General features: G+C 42.3%; 1 protein-coding gene across 4 annotated transcripts in view; it reads right to left on the bottom strand.

Annotated features, from left to right (window-relative positions):
* Positions 1-14,942, bottom strand: part of LOC121271556 (transcription intermediary factor 1-beta-like) — a 94,879-nt gene that overhangs the window by 50,858 nt on the left and 29,079 nt on the right. For all 4 annotated transcript variants that reach the window (XM_041177556.1, XM_041177555.1, XM_041177558.1 and 1 more), the window contains exon 2: positions 4,753-4,868. In XM_041177556.1, coding sequence (XP_041033490.1) covers positions 4,753-4,868 — 116 coding nt within the window. The remainder of the gene's footprint in view (positions 1-4,752; positions 4,869-14,942) is intronic.

The raw sequence follows: 14,942 nt of genomic DNA, 5'->3' as shown, positions 1-14,942 counted from the left end.
TTTGGTCAAAAGCATCGCCTAAACTGGATCTGGCTTTTGGAATGCGAGAGCAAGAGAAGTACACCTTTCAAGAAACCCATTATTTAAACTACAAGCACATTCACCAAGAGAGGCTTCCTTAAAATCATTGGGAAATGCTTTTGAAAATCTTTGGCCTGCACTTCAAAAGCCAGTTCACAGCAAGACCACAAAAGGGCTTTTGAGCTGCAATGCAATGTTAAGATGTCGAGAGTAGGGTAGACAAACCACAGCGACTAAGAGGGCATAGGGGAGCAAAGTGAGATGGGGGGGGAATAAGAAACAGAGGCACTGAAATAATTCAGGAATATTTATCCATGCAGACCATAAGAAAAGGTCTTCATTTTATTTTTCTCCAGATGTTTCCCTTAACCCGATGGCAAAGCTAGAGATGTACACAGTGCCACCAGTGGTGGGAAGCATGACTGACAACAGCTGAGATGCCAAAATTGTATTATAAATGTTGACATATCACTTATACAATTTAAAACAAGAATGAGGTTTGTGCCATGAACAAGACCCACAGACATTCCTCCTCCTTCAGGTACCCTGCCCTGACAGGGCATTGGTGACCATGGACTTCCACTGGATTGGTCCATGATTATGCTTGGCAAAATACTGCCGTGGTTTGCCATTGCCTTCTGTAGTAAGGCTGACCAGGAAACACTCGTACTCTTTTCCGCCTGCCATTGGGTGTGCCAGAAGGAATTATAGGCTGATAATCAACCTGTTTGGTCACACTGCAAACATACCTTCTGTGGCCATTAAGTCCTGAAGTGGGACTTAAACCCAGAGTTTCTGGCCCAGAGGTAGGGACACCACCCACTGCATCAAAGAGCTTGCCCACAGACGTTATACATTGAAAATAAAGACACCTGACACAAGAAGGCATCAAGAAGAGTCAGAACTTAGAATCATGTAAAAGTCAGCTAACAAAAGTGAAATAGTTCAGGATAATAGGTATGAAGATGACAACCAAAACAAAACGAATTAAGGTAGTTGGAGAGTTTACAGTTCATTGAGGTACTTAATAAACAACAACCAGCTTTGGTACAAAGCTGGATTTATACTGAAAAGGCCTTGTAAGCCTAAAGCATGGCTAGTTACTAGGGGTTATAAAAGCAGTGCAAATGTTAGAGTGGACTCTCCGACAGCTGGAAAAGTAATCTTACATCTTTTTAGCTTTTTTGGATACTTATTCGTGGGTGTGTGGGTTAAGCAACATTAAAGCCCCACTTCTGCAGGGGGATACTTTTCAGAGAAGTATTACTTAAACTGCCCAAAAAGAGACAGCAGATGCAGAAGGAAAACTATGGAAACTAAACAAATGTCTTGATGGTCTGGGTGGTAGTTCCAGGGTGCGACATTTTTCAGTGAGATCGATTTTTGCTGAAAATAGGTTGTGTTCAACTAAAAGCAAATCCCGCAATGTTTTATTGGTAACATAAAGGGGTCTCCATGATGCATGCTGGTAACTTATGAGGTGGCACTGCAGAATTTGAGAAATATATTATTAATAAAATTAGAGTTGAGTTTAAAATTGAGAGTCAGGCTTGCAGGCTTTTAAATGTTGGTTTAGATTTTAAGCATTGTAGGTCTGGAATAACTTTAAATAAACAATCCTATTTAGGGAGTGTTAATCACATCCCAATTAATTGTGTTAGGTCACCACAAAAAGATGACCTTTTATCTAAGGAAGAGACAGAGCAAATGCAAAGTTTGACTGGTCAGTTGAATTGTTTGTGCAGTCAAGGCTAGATTAGATGCTGGTTTTGATGCGTTGGAGTTACATACTTTCAGTTCCCATCCTTAGATGGCTCAAAGAACATGAAACTTGTCATTTTTAGCAAGGCTTCACTTGTTAATCTTCCTATTGTGTATTTGAGTGCAGCTGGTTTCGTAATATTTATTGTGGGCAAAATGGGAGATGATCGCTAACTCAGGAAACTAAGAAAATAGGAAGTTAAAAGTACTTTAGCTGTCAAAACACTGGCTCTTTGTTGAGGAATTGCATATGCAATTGTATTTGCCAAGTATTTTAAGTGAGATCCTATACAAGGGGCTCACTGAAGATACTATACTCATTAGATGTTATGTGAATAATCATTCATTGTGGGATAATGTACACTCTATGAAAAGTGTTATGACCCTTGGCTAGACCCTGGTCATGGAACAGGGTGGGGTTCCGGTTCGGAAGCAATAACATTTTGTTTAAATTAGATAAAGTTTGAGGTTCAAGACACTTACTAAGTGAATGAAGCCACAAGGTTCCATGGGTCTTGCACAAACAATAAACTTTGCTCTATAAGTTCAGAAATATAGGGCTGCATCTTCCGGTTGGTGAGAGGTGGGGGGGGGGGCAGGGCCTGCTCACTGACGCACAAAATGACGTGGGGTGACAGAGGGCGGGTGTCCCGACGTCACCCCGCATCATTTGGATTTTCAGTTCGGCGGGCGAGCAGCTGAGTTGGCTGTGCGCCCACCAAACTGTCAACGGCCACTTAAGCCCTTTAAAAAAAGTTATTAAACCAATTAACGGACCTGTCCGTCCAACGTTAAGGTTGGTGGGCAGGCAAAGAGCCCACGCTGCCTTCAGAAAAAAACATGAAACCTCATCCAGGGGCTGGATGAGGTTTCATGAAAGATTTAAAATGTGAATAAAATGTTTATTGAACTTGACATGTTGCAGCTCATGTGACAGTGTCACATGAGGGGACATGTCAGGAATATTTTTTCTACCCTTGCAAATTTTTTTTAGAACTTCCACCAATCTCCCTGAGCTGGCACTTTGCCTCGAGGAGGTCTGTGCAAAGAGCGCACTCCCGGCTTAGAGAATCCCACCCCCACAGGGAGCACACAGCATTTCCGAGCGGACGTCACGCTGTGCAGGCCTGAATTGGCCTGCCCCTGTAAAATGGCAGCACGCCCCCAAGCCGAGGGAGGGGGAGGAATGCTGCCCATAATCTTACATTCTTAACATTCAGGGTAAGTATGAGGTACATGTGACTTAACATGTAAACTGTGATTGAACACAACACACTACACAATAAATGACAGATGCGACCAAACAGATTCCACAGATTTCTCAACAATTCACCCAGGCATTTGGCACATAGTGAGCCAACCAATCTCACTGAGACTTTGTCTTTCTCCTGAGGGTTTCCAATCTCCACATTTGAAAATCTCGCCTTGGAATTTTCTCCAAAAGTCGCTCCCACTCAAACAGCTTCAACAACAGTCCACCTCGCTGTGTTTCAGTCTTGCCTTCTGAGATTCCTTTCCCCTGGATCTCAAGGTACACTCAAGCGTCACGTTACAAGCACAATTTCAGATCTTCGGCCGTGCCAAGCAGAACACCACTGCTCCAAAGGGGTACCTTTGCCCCGAAGGGCCCATAGCACGGAGTCACCAACCTTCACCTGCCTTCATAGATCTTACAGGTTTTTCTCGAGCCCACTTTGCTTAAAGTCTGCTCCTTGCAGCTTGCTCGTTAATTCAGAGCCTATTTCTCTGCTGCTTTCTTTTAACTTAACAGGACCTATTCCAGCCCTGTCTTCATCCCTTAGCTGGGACCTCTCCCAGTCTCTCTTCCTGGTTTGGGACCTCTCCCTGTCCCCCTCTGGTGTCCTGTTCTCTGGGACACTTGCTCCACAATGCCACTCCATTCCAGGTCACCTCACCTTCCTTTCTGCGCCGTTCTTCTTTCCTTCTTTTGCGCAGGGCCGGTCCTCAGCCTGCACGAAAGGCCCGAGGTTCATTGGCAATCAGACTTCCAAACTCAGCAAGCTAAATATAGGTTTCATCACAAAAGTGAAACTGAGAAAAGGTTAAGGACTGACTTTGCTGGCTTGAAACAAATGCTGGAGAGAAAGAAATCCCCAAAATTAAATGGATGGGTTCAAGGCAAAAATTGCTTTACAAAAAGAAAATGTTTGTATGAAAAATTGTTAGGAATCTAAAGGAGGAGAGTCTCACAATTCAATGTTTTGTACAGAATAAATCTCTTTATTTGATTTTTGATATTTTGGTGATGCATATTAATTATTTTTATTTAAAGAGAACGGGAATCTATTAATTGCATATTGTGTTTATTCGTATACAGGTAATGAGCATTAGTTGGGGTTCCACTTGAGAACATAAAACTTACTGAATCCTTGGTGTGGTTGAGTTAGATGTTTGCTTGCAACGCTTCACCAAGCAAATAAACGTAAGACTGAGTAAAGATTAGCTCAGTACCTTCACAACTGGTTTTCCAGTAGAAAAACTGATGTCAGGCTAAATACTCTGTGATTTATTGCTTTCTCTCTCCATTCTTTCATGAACAGCAGTGGTATATTTGCTAACGCCCAATCCACTGGGGCGGTTCTAGAATCCATGGAGTTTTAGAAAATTGCAAACAGTGCACACACTATCTCTCGCTACTGACAGGGTAGGTATGATACTGGCCAGATAATACAGAAAACTTTTTTCTATACTGTCCATGGACCATTTCCAGGGGATTATCGGGGGATAAAGATGTAGGATTTATAAAATACTATTTGAAATCTACCATTTGCTTTGTCTTCTAAAGCATACATAGTGGCTCAATTTCAGTCTCTCACAAACAGCTGCTACCATCCTAATCTGATGTTGTAAGCACAGAGCCACAGAAAGTAGTACTGTGCACTACTGGGTGGCCAAAAATGCTTCTTTGGAAGCTGGCGATAAGAGGAAAACAATTAAAGTACACATTACCTGGCTAACTTTCCTGTTTGAGCTGCTGTCCAATTCACCAGTGTCCCTCAGAAAGTAGTTCTCTATGATGTCCTTTATGTAACATTGCTGCCTGCACACTGGGCAGCAAATGAGCCCTAGGGGAGAAAGACACAGAATTCAGTACATTATGAAATAATTCAATGCAATATTATTTTATTTTAATCAGCAGCAAACTCTTTCCTATTAATTTCTAGTCACCATCACACGAACACATGTTCAGTTATGGAAGATAGTTCTAACATGGCATCATTACATGGCAAAACCTCAAATCAAAAAACTTTCAATATGTTTCAATACAAGTCAGCTCAGTTTAAGTATTCCCAGTAGCATCAAAGAGATGAGCTTCTCAGAAAGTCAAACTTTTGGTCCAAAACTTCACATTCTCAAGCAGGGCTCATGGCAAGTGGAAAGCCTGCGGAGTCCCAAAAATGGTGGCATTTTTAAATAGGATTGATGTATCTTATTAAATAATTTCCATGCATATATCAAGTTCACGCCCAGAAAGAAACCCTCACATATAAAATAGTCTCCAAGAATAACACCCGCTTCAGCAAAGTTGAAAATAGCTCTTTAGTTACTGTGATTAAGTAGTCTTTACTCATCTACTCTTGTAATCGATGTTTCTTAACTCAGTAATTGCATTAATTCCATTTTACTTTCTGTGGTAAGAAAGACAGGTTTATTCATAGAACTGTACACATCCTGGTCAGATCCCTCAAATTAGGCATTCTTGCTCTCCCCTCCCCCACCCACCCATCATACACCAGTATCTCCCAAATGGATCCAGTTGACAAACTGTATAAAGATATCTACTGCTCTAAAGAGCCACCACAACGTGATCCAAGGTGGTCCCATTCATTTGGGGGTTAGCACGTCCTCAAGATCAGGAATGCCTTTGAGATTATATGTAGAATTCCGCATCCAATTAGTCCTTGGCACTGGCTATCAGTGTGCCAATGAAGTACCCAGATTGCTTCATTTCTATTCTGACTATTGGATAGGTATTGAGTTGGCTATTCGAGGGTGGAAGCACATTCTTTGGTGAATAATACTTGAAAACAAATTCAGAAATGCAGGGGAAAATCCATCTGTATTCTGTTACCATAACTAAATTCCATTCAAAAAGAATAAGCTGGAGCTTCAGTCCTTATTAAAGAGCTACATATTTTGTGAAACTGCATTAGAGGACGATTAATTGTACCCAAACCCACAACTTCAGGCTGCGGTTCCAACACCTACTGCTTCATTGCAATGCCAATTTGCCTCTTTCACGCTGGATATGGTGTGTCAATTTAGCATGTAAACCTTATAAGTCAGTGTCCTGCACACAATGCAATTCTCCCAAGGGAGAATAAAAGCGTTTTCTTTGATAAAAGAATACAATTCACTGAGACCCACCTGAGCTGGATCTGGTGGTATAAATTGCAGTCTACACCAAACACTCTTTCCTACAGGAAAAATCTCTTTTCAGGCAACTTTCACCTCAAGCAAGGATACTACCTCCTTTGTATTATAGCAGTTTTGACAATAGAGCTCCATCCATAAACATTTAAAATCTTTCACCTGTTTTCCCGACAGTACTTTCTTCCTATTCTCACATGAGAGACAGCCTTTAAGCAAATCCTATGTCCATATTTCTAGTTGAAACCCTCTTATGGAAAATGTCACATATTAATTACGTCCTTCAGCCATTGGTGGTGGTGGAGAGCCTTAGTTTTACACCTTCCAGCTCCTTAGCCAGTGCAGGAAAGAAATTCCTATGATCCAATCAATTCCAATTCTGCTTTTCAGAATGTGTAGGTTTTCCTATTTAACTATAAATGACACAAAATTAAATGAGATCTGAATATTATCTGCATGCTCTGGTTCAATTACCCCCTGCCCTCAAACCCTACTTTGCTTGAAGATTACATTTCATCTTTATACACTTTGTGCAATGCCACAGAACATTAGTATTAACTAGTTATTATAAATATCAAAGCAGTGTCAAAACTGTCGCTGAAAACAATGAAGTGCCTTGGGACATTTTACCACATTTCAGAATTTAGAATTGCAAAAGCCACCAAACATCATCATCGCTGTGGCTTTCAGGTCAGCAAGTACAAGCACTGATAGAAACCCTTTCAAGGGAGATTTCAAACAGGATAATGGATGTAAAGGAATGGATGTAAAAGCATAGCACTATTACACTGATCTTCCAGCAGACTAAAAGAAAACCCAGACTTAAAATTCACTTCAATTCACCATCCCTGGGTATGGCCTGTGCCACTGGCAGGACAGACCCAGCAGAGGTGGTGGCACAGTGGTACACAGTCGGGAGAGCGCTACCCTGGAATTCTCAACATCGACTCCTGATCTCATGAAGTCTCATGGCAATAAACCTCCTGCTAATTACCACGTAACCACCCCCTTCCTCAGCTGACACCACCCTCATTGCTTCCTCCAAGTGGTGTTCAAGGGCACAGAATGTACTCTGGGTGGAGAACTTCAATGTCCATCACCAAGAGTGGCTCAGTAGCATCACTACAGACTGAGCTGGCCAAGTCCTAAAGGACATAGCTGCTGGACTATAGCAGGTGGTGAGGGAACCATCAAGACGGAAAAACATACTTGACATCTTCACCAACCTGCCTGCCACATCTGTCCATGACAATATCGGTAGGAGTGACCACTGCACATCCTTGTAGGGATGAAGTCCCATTATTTTGTGTGGCACTACCACCATGCTAAGTGGGGTAGATTTCAAACAGATCTAGCAACTCAAGACTGGGCAACCATGAGGTGCTGTGGGCCATCAGCAGCAGCAGAACTGCACTCAATGACAATCTGTAACCTCATGGCCCAGCATATCCCCCACTCTACCATTACCACCAAGCCAGGGGATCAACCCTGGTTCAATGAGGAGTGCAGTAGGGCATGCCAGGAGCAGTACCAGGCATACATAAAAATGAGGTATCAACCTGGTGAAGTTACAACGGAAGACTACTTACGTGTCAAACAGCATAAGCAAAAGACAGAGTTAAGTGATTCCACAACTAGTGGTTCAGATCTAAGCTCTGGAATCCTGCCACATCCAGTTGTGAATGATGATGGACAATTAAACAACTCACTGGGGGAGGAGGCGACTCCACAAATATCCCCATCCTCAGTGCAAAAGTATTTGCAACAATCTTCAGCCAAAAGTGCTGAGTGGATGATCCAACTCAGCCTCCTCTACAGGTCCCCAGCATTACAGATGGCAGTTTTCAGCCAATTCAATTCACCTCATGTGATATCAAGAAATGGCTGAAGGAAATGGGTGGTGCAAAAGCTATGGGCCCTGACAACATTCCAGCAATAGTACTGAAGACATGTGCTCCAGAGCTTGCAATATGCCTAGCCAAGCCGTTCCAGTAAAGCTACAAGACTGGCATCTATCTGGCAATGTACAAAATTGTCCAGTATGTCCTGTGCACAAAAAACAGGACAAATCTAACCTGGCCAATTACCGCCCCATCAATCTACTCTTGATCATTAGCAAAGTGGTGGAAGGGGTCATCAACACTGCTATCAAGTAGCACTTGCTTAGCAATAACCTACTCCTGGACGCCCAGTTTGGGTTCTACCAGGGTCACTCACCTCCTGACTTCATTACAGCCTTAGTTCAAACATGGACGAAAGAGCTGAATTCAAGATGAGAGTGACTGCCCTTGTCATCAAAACAGAATTTGACTGTGCGTGGCATCAAGGAACCCTAGCAAAACTGGAGTCAACAGGAATCAAGGGGAAATCCTTGCTGGTTGGAGTCAAAGCAGCTGAAGATGGTTCAGTCTAGGACACTACCCTGAGGAACTCTTGCAGTGATGTCTTAGAACTGAGATGACTGGCCTCCAACAACCACAACCATCTTCCTTTGTGCTAGGTATGACTCCAACCAGCAGAGAGTTTGTCCCGATTCCCACCGAATCCAGTATTGCTAGGGCTCCTTAATGCCACACTCGGTAAAATGCGGCCTTGATGTCAAGGGCTGTCACTCTCACCTCAGGAGTTCAGCTCTTTAGTCAATGCTTGAACAAAGGCTGTAATGAGGTCAGGAGAGGAGTGGCACTGGCGGAACCCAAACTGAGCAATTGCTATCATAGGATTCAGGATTTTTCCAGTGTTCCGCGGTCAGGGCAAGGAAGGGAGCAGTGGCACTCAGGGATGTGAAAAGGATAGATTTGGAGCAGTAGAAAGGAGCGGATGGAGCAGCAGGGAAGGTGTTGGTGACAAGTCTTATATTTACAAGCCTCAAGCAGGTAGTAGTGTTCGTCACTCACGTTACTTTGGAGATGAACCGGGGTGGGGGGGGGTGGGGGCTCAATGGAAGGCAAGCATAATCAATAGCTAGGTTTAAATAGGTTAGGTATACAAGTTGACTGAAATAATGTGGCAGCAAGCATGGCATTTGCTGGATGTTTCCATTGGAGGGGAGCAAAGCCCCACCAGCCGTAATGTGATATGAACCAGATCATCTGTTCTAGGCCGCAATATCACAGAAAGGTTACGGTGCAGAAAGAGGCCATTCAGCCCATTATGTCTGCACCAGCCATAAAAAGAAGTTAGTTATTCATTTTTAATCCTCTTTCCAGCACTTGATCCATAGCCTTGCAGGTTTTAGCACTTCAGATGCAGATCCAGGTCACTTTTACATAAGTTGAGCATTTTAGCCTCAACCCACCAATTTAGGCAGTGAATTCCAGAAGGTCACAGCCCTCTGGGTGAAAACGTTTTTCCTCATGTCCTCTTTAATCCTTCTACCAATCACCTTAAATCTAAGTCCCCTGGTAATTGACCCCTCAGCTAGGGGAAACAGGTCTTTGTCTACCTTATCTAGGCCCTCAACCTTGTACACCTCAATTAATTCACCCCTCAGCCTCCTCTGTTTTAAGGAAAACATCCCTAGCCTATCCAATCTTTCATCATAGCTGCAAAATCAAACCCAAGCAACATTCTCTTAAATTTCCTCTCCAATCTCTCCAGAGCAATTATGTACTTCCAAATAAAGTTCCAGCTGTGGCCTAACCAGCGTTTTGTACAGTTCCATCATTACATACCTGCTTTTGTATTCAATACCTCGTCCAATAAAGGAGAGCATTCCACATGCTTCCTTTACCACATTATCCATCTGTCCTGTTACCTTCAGGGACCTGTGGGCATGCAGTCCAACGTCTCTCAATTCCTCAACACCTCTTAATAGCTTCCCGTTTATTGTGGATTCCCTTGCTTTGTTTGCCCTCCCCAAATGCATTACCTTACACTTCTCTGGATTGAATTCCATTTGCCACTTTTCCACCCACTCAGCCAAACCATTGATATTCTGGACAGAACAGCTATACTCTTCACTGTCAACTACGTAGCCAATTTCTGTGTCATCTGCAAATTTCTTAATCATGCCTCCCACATTTAAATCTAAATCATTCAAATATACAAAAAGCAACAAGGGCCCCAACATTGAACCTGTGGAATACCACTGGAAACCGCTTTACTCTTGCAAAAACATCCATTGACCATTACCCTTTGTTTCCTGTCACTGACCCAATGTTGGGTCCAACTTGCCACCTTTCCCTGTATCCCATGGGATCTCACTTTTCTGACCAGTCTGCCATGTGGGACCTTGTCAAATGCCTAAAATTCATTGAGACAACATCTACTGCACTACCCTCATCAATCCTCTTCAATATTTCCTCAAAAAATTGCATCGAGGTGAGTAAAACACAATCTTCCCCTAACCGACTTCCCATGTTGGCTATTTCTGATCAATACATGCCTTTCTAGGTGACAGTTTATCCTGTCTCCCAGATTCCAATAATTTGCCCACCACCAAAGTCAGACTGACCGGCCTATAATTTTCTGGCCTATCCCTATCACCTTTTTAAATAATGGTACAATGTTCGCAGGCCTCCAATCCTCTGGTAACTCACCAGTATCTAGTGAGGATTGGAAAATGATCCTCAGAGCCATTTCCTCCCTGCCTGTGACCTCAAAACATCTCCAGATACCCACGCGGATTTGCATTAGAAAATTTATGCTGTGCAAAGTCCTAAAAAACATAATGTCACAGGCAAACGTGTTTTGCATGAATAGGGTTCACATCTGAATAGTGTGATTCTGGATTGCTTTGCCTACCCAAATTGGGCCAGTTCACAAAATTGGTACCAGACATGTTTTTCAATTGCACTTGAGTGAGCTAGTAAGGGTTTCCTAATTAACTTACGTGCTGACTGACAACAAACAGAATAATTCGTTCATGCCATAACGTACATTGTGAATAAAGAAGTTGCCCAAATTTCAGTTAATGAAAACTAGTTGGCCCCCCAAGGCATTGCCAACAGACAAAATTTTTTTTATTCCCATTACTGTCTGTTTTCAGCATCTTCAGCTGCTTCATCGATGATCTTCCCTCCATCATAATGGAAACTGGAGATGTTTGCTGTTGACCGGTGTTCAGTTCCAATCGCAGCTCTTCAATGAAGCAGTCTGTACCCAACATGCGGCAAAACCAGGGCAATATTAAGGCTTGGGCTGAGTAGCAAGTAAAATTCATGCTACACAAAATGCCATCTCATGGTGGTCTGTAACAAGAGAATTTAAACACAACTTCTTCACAGTCAATGGCATTACAACATTGAATCTCCTGCCATCATTCTGACATTCTGATGGGGAGACGGGAGTAGTAATTGGACTAGTCACATAAATGCACGAACTACAAGATAGTGTGTCAGAGGCTGGGTATTCTGTAGGAACACAATCTCCTGACTCCCAAATCCTATCCACCATCTAAAAGGCACAAATCATGAGTGTGATGGAAATTCTCCACTTGCCTGGACAAGTGCAGCTCTAACACCACTCAGGAAGTTGGACTACATTGGGCTCCATTAAGCACCTTAAACATTCACTCCCTCCACCAATACAATATGGCTGCAGTGTGCATCTTCTACACGACATGCAGCAGGAAGTTCTTTGACAGCATCTCCCTAAACCATAACCTCTAATCCTTAGAAGAATAAGGACAGGAGGAGCATGGGAGCATCACCTCCTCTAAGCCAATATACCATTCTGACTTGGAAAGATAACTACACTGTTGCTGGGTCAAAATTTTGGAACTCTTTCTATAACAGCACCATGGAAGTACTTTCACCACTAAGACTGCAACAATTCAAGACAGCAGCTTGTTAACATGCCCTCCAGAGCAATTAGTGCTGGGCCCTATAAATACTTGCCCTACCAGCCATATCCATGAATAAATAATTTTTTTTTAGTGCCCGGTGTTAGATCAGATGCACAAGAGCGTAAGTGCCATAAACAATAGCTATGCATCTGTGCCAACTGACTCAGGGACACCCCATAAAATTTCAACCACTAAATGTTTGGCAGCACTGATGATTTATATAATTACCCTTCAGTGGGCACTCTCATTGGTGGCAACCCTGGAAAATCAAAAGTGGCAGATAACATTCAGCAATTGCATGGGCAGAAATCACAGGACAAAGTTCTCAGCACATACATAAATGAAGCTGCAACTCTACTGTTTACAGCCCAATACAATGTGTATGCTAGCACTGCATTGCCGAAGAGGTTAGATCGCACTGGAATCAAGGCTGTCTGGGTGTAACAACTGATACCAGGAGCTTAGTTCAGTCCAGAAAGCATTCACTTTAAATAAGGCGCCAGTTGGAACTGCAGACTTATAATGAGAAGAAAAGAGTTGACGTTTCGAGTCCTCATGACCCTTCGACAGAACTTGCGTTCGAGTCCAAGAAAGAGTTGAAATATAAGCTTATATTTCAACTCTTTCTTGGACTCGAACGCAAGTTCTGTCGAAGGGTCATGAGGACTCGAAACGTCAACTCTTTTCTTCTCCGCCGATGCTGTGAGACCTGCTGAGTTTTTCCAGGTAATTCTGTTTTTGTTTTGGATTTCCAGCATCCGCAGTTTTTTTGTTTTTAGACTTATAATGAGTTCTGCCACATTATCTCCTACAGCTGTAATTCAATTACCTACTAAATACATGCACTCTCAACTGATCAACGGGGATCCATGTCAATTAGTTACATGAGTTGGAGGCAAATCCTATGCATCAATGCCCCAGATAAAACTGACAACACAGGCTACGTGTAGCTCCAGATCAAATCTGCACTGGTTTTTACATGTGTTCGACATGTAAGTTTCTGTCATCCAGTAATTGCAAACCCTTATGCGAACACAGCAGGAATTAAAACTCTTCACTGTTCAATAAGCACAGTAGAAGGGCATGGTCTTCACTATTAAACAAAATCAAGGGGGGGTGGGGAAAGGGGTCATGAATGCAGCAGGAAAAAAGCAGAAATTCAAAAACCAACAAAATATTTTCCCCCTCTTCTCAGTGCCATTTGGACAGAAAGGAACAGGTTTGTAATCAAACTTAGTGAGATTTCTTTGTTTGTACAAGGCGGCTCTAAGTTGACTTCAGCTGGGGTGAAAGAGGAACGCAAAATGTTCTTTTTTACTGCCTTGAGTAGGAAGGTGATGGTTTGTCAAGATTTCATCTCCTGATCAATATCCAATATCATCCACTGGGAACCCATGGGAAATACTGGGTGAGAACAGGCTTCAGATCAGCACTGATGATCGATCAGCCTATCGATCAGTATCACATTTGAAGATCATCTACTTGGGCAAGTCACCCAACCTATGGGATCATACTCCAAGCAGAAAACAACCTGCTTGAGAGAAGGAAGGGATGGCGAGGGTGCTAATAGAAGCACCTACATTTGTATGAACACTAGACAACAGCAAAATCCTTAAAGCTGGGTACAAATGGCTAAGTCTAAAGTTGGAAAGCTAGCTACACACAGCTGTTAATTGCTTTAAAAAGGCACACAGGAGGTGGTAATTAAAACCCAGGTTATTACATCTGCCTAACTGCACACTTCATTACACTTATACATCTGCTGCTTGTTGTTGGGAAATTCAACTTGTGGGGGGGGATTGAGAGACGACTGAACATTAATCTTTTTAAACCATAAAATGAAATTCATTAATACTTAAAAACACCTTGCATTTACACTGTCTTTAACATCGAGAAATACCCGAGTGCCTGGCAGAAGCGGTAGTCAGAAGTAAACAGGCACTGAGCTGAAGGAAGCAATGATGAGAAGTGACCAAAGGCTTGCTTAAAAAGGAAGGTTTTAGAGAAGGCAGAGGGAGCTACAGGTGTCTTATGACATGGCAGGTGATGTGTGCCAGGCAAACCAAATCCACAAGGGAAACTTGATTGTGCTATCACAACAGTTTTGCATTTGTATTTTTTATGCAAAGATGTGTGCACTGAATTCAAAAGTAATGAGTCCACCAAGACCTTCAGAGATTTTATTGAAACACCTAAACTAAAAGATTTCAAGCACATACATAAGACTATAATTACTTACTACTATAAGAAATCCTAAAATTCTTAATTAGACTGACTCCCAGTTACACATCCCTTTAAGGCAACAGTCCAAAGTAGATTTCAGGTTAAAAACAAAACCAGCAAATTAACAGTACCCACTTGACAGTGGAATTCCAAATGACTTCCCCAACTTCAATTACCTTATATAGCAGAGTTATGCACAAATGACTGGAGACTTCTTAAAGGCTGTTTCACACAATCTTGTTAAATTTTACATGGACCCCTCCTCACATCGCCTTTATACATGCTCCTCACTCTTTAAGATGTCAATTTTATTGTTTCATTTGTCTTTGAAACTGTATCGTCCTCATAAGATAAAAACTTTCATGTTGCCAATATTGTCAGTAACTTCTGGGAAAAATAAACACACTCCTTAGCCTTGCATATTTGGATAGTTATAAACAGGTTAACATCCCTTTGAAATCTAAACAATCCCTTCACTTACCTAAAAATGCAAATTCCCTTCACTCCTTGGACAATGTCCACCTTTAAAATCCTTCTCAAACCTATCTATCTGACTAATTCTCCTCTTAGAACTCACCATCTATTGCATTATTGTTTTTCTGTCCTCACACCACCATCACCCCACCCCGCCCCCTCACCACTTCGACCGCTTTGGCATGTCTTCTACATTAAAGGCCCTACATAAAAACATTTAAGAGTTTCTTCCAGCATTTATGACATGCAAAATAATCGTAACATAGCAATGGTCCCATGTCAT

This window comes from Carcharodon carcharias, chromosome 31 (genome assembly GCF_017639515.1).
Source record: "Carcharodon carcharias isolate sCarCar2 chromosome 31, sCarCar2.pri, whole genome shotgun sequence".
Classification (NCBI taxonomy): Eukaryota; Metazoa; Chordata; class Chondrichthyes; order Lamniformes; family Lamnidae; genus Carcharodon; species Carcharodon carcharias.
The sequence above is the reverse complement of the archived record's forward strand: the minus strand, read 5'-3'. Positions and strand labels throughout refer to the sequence as shown.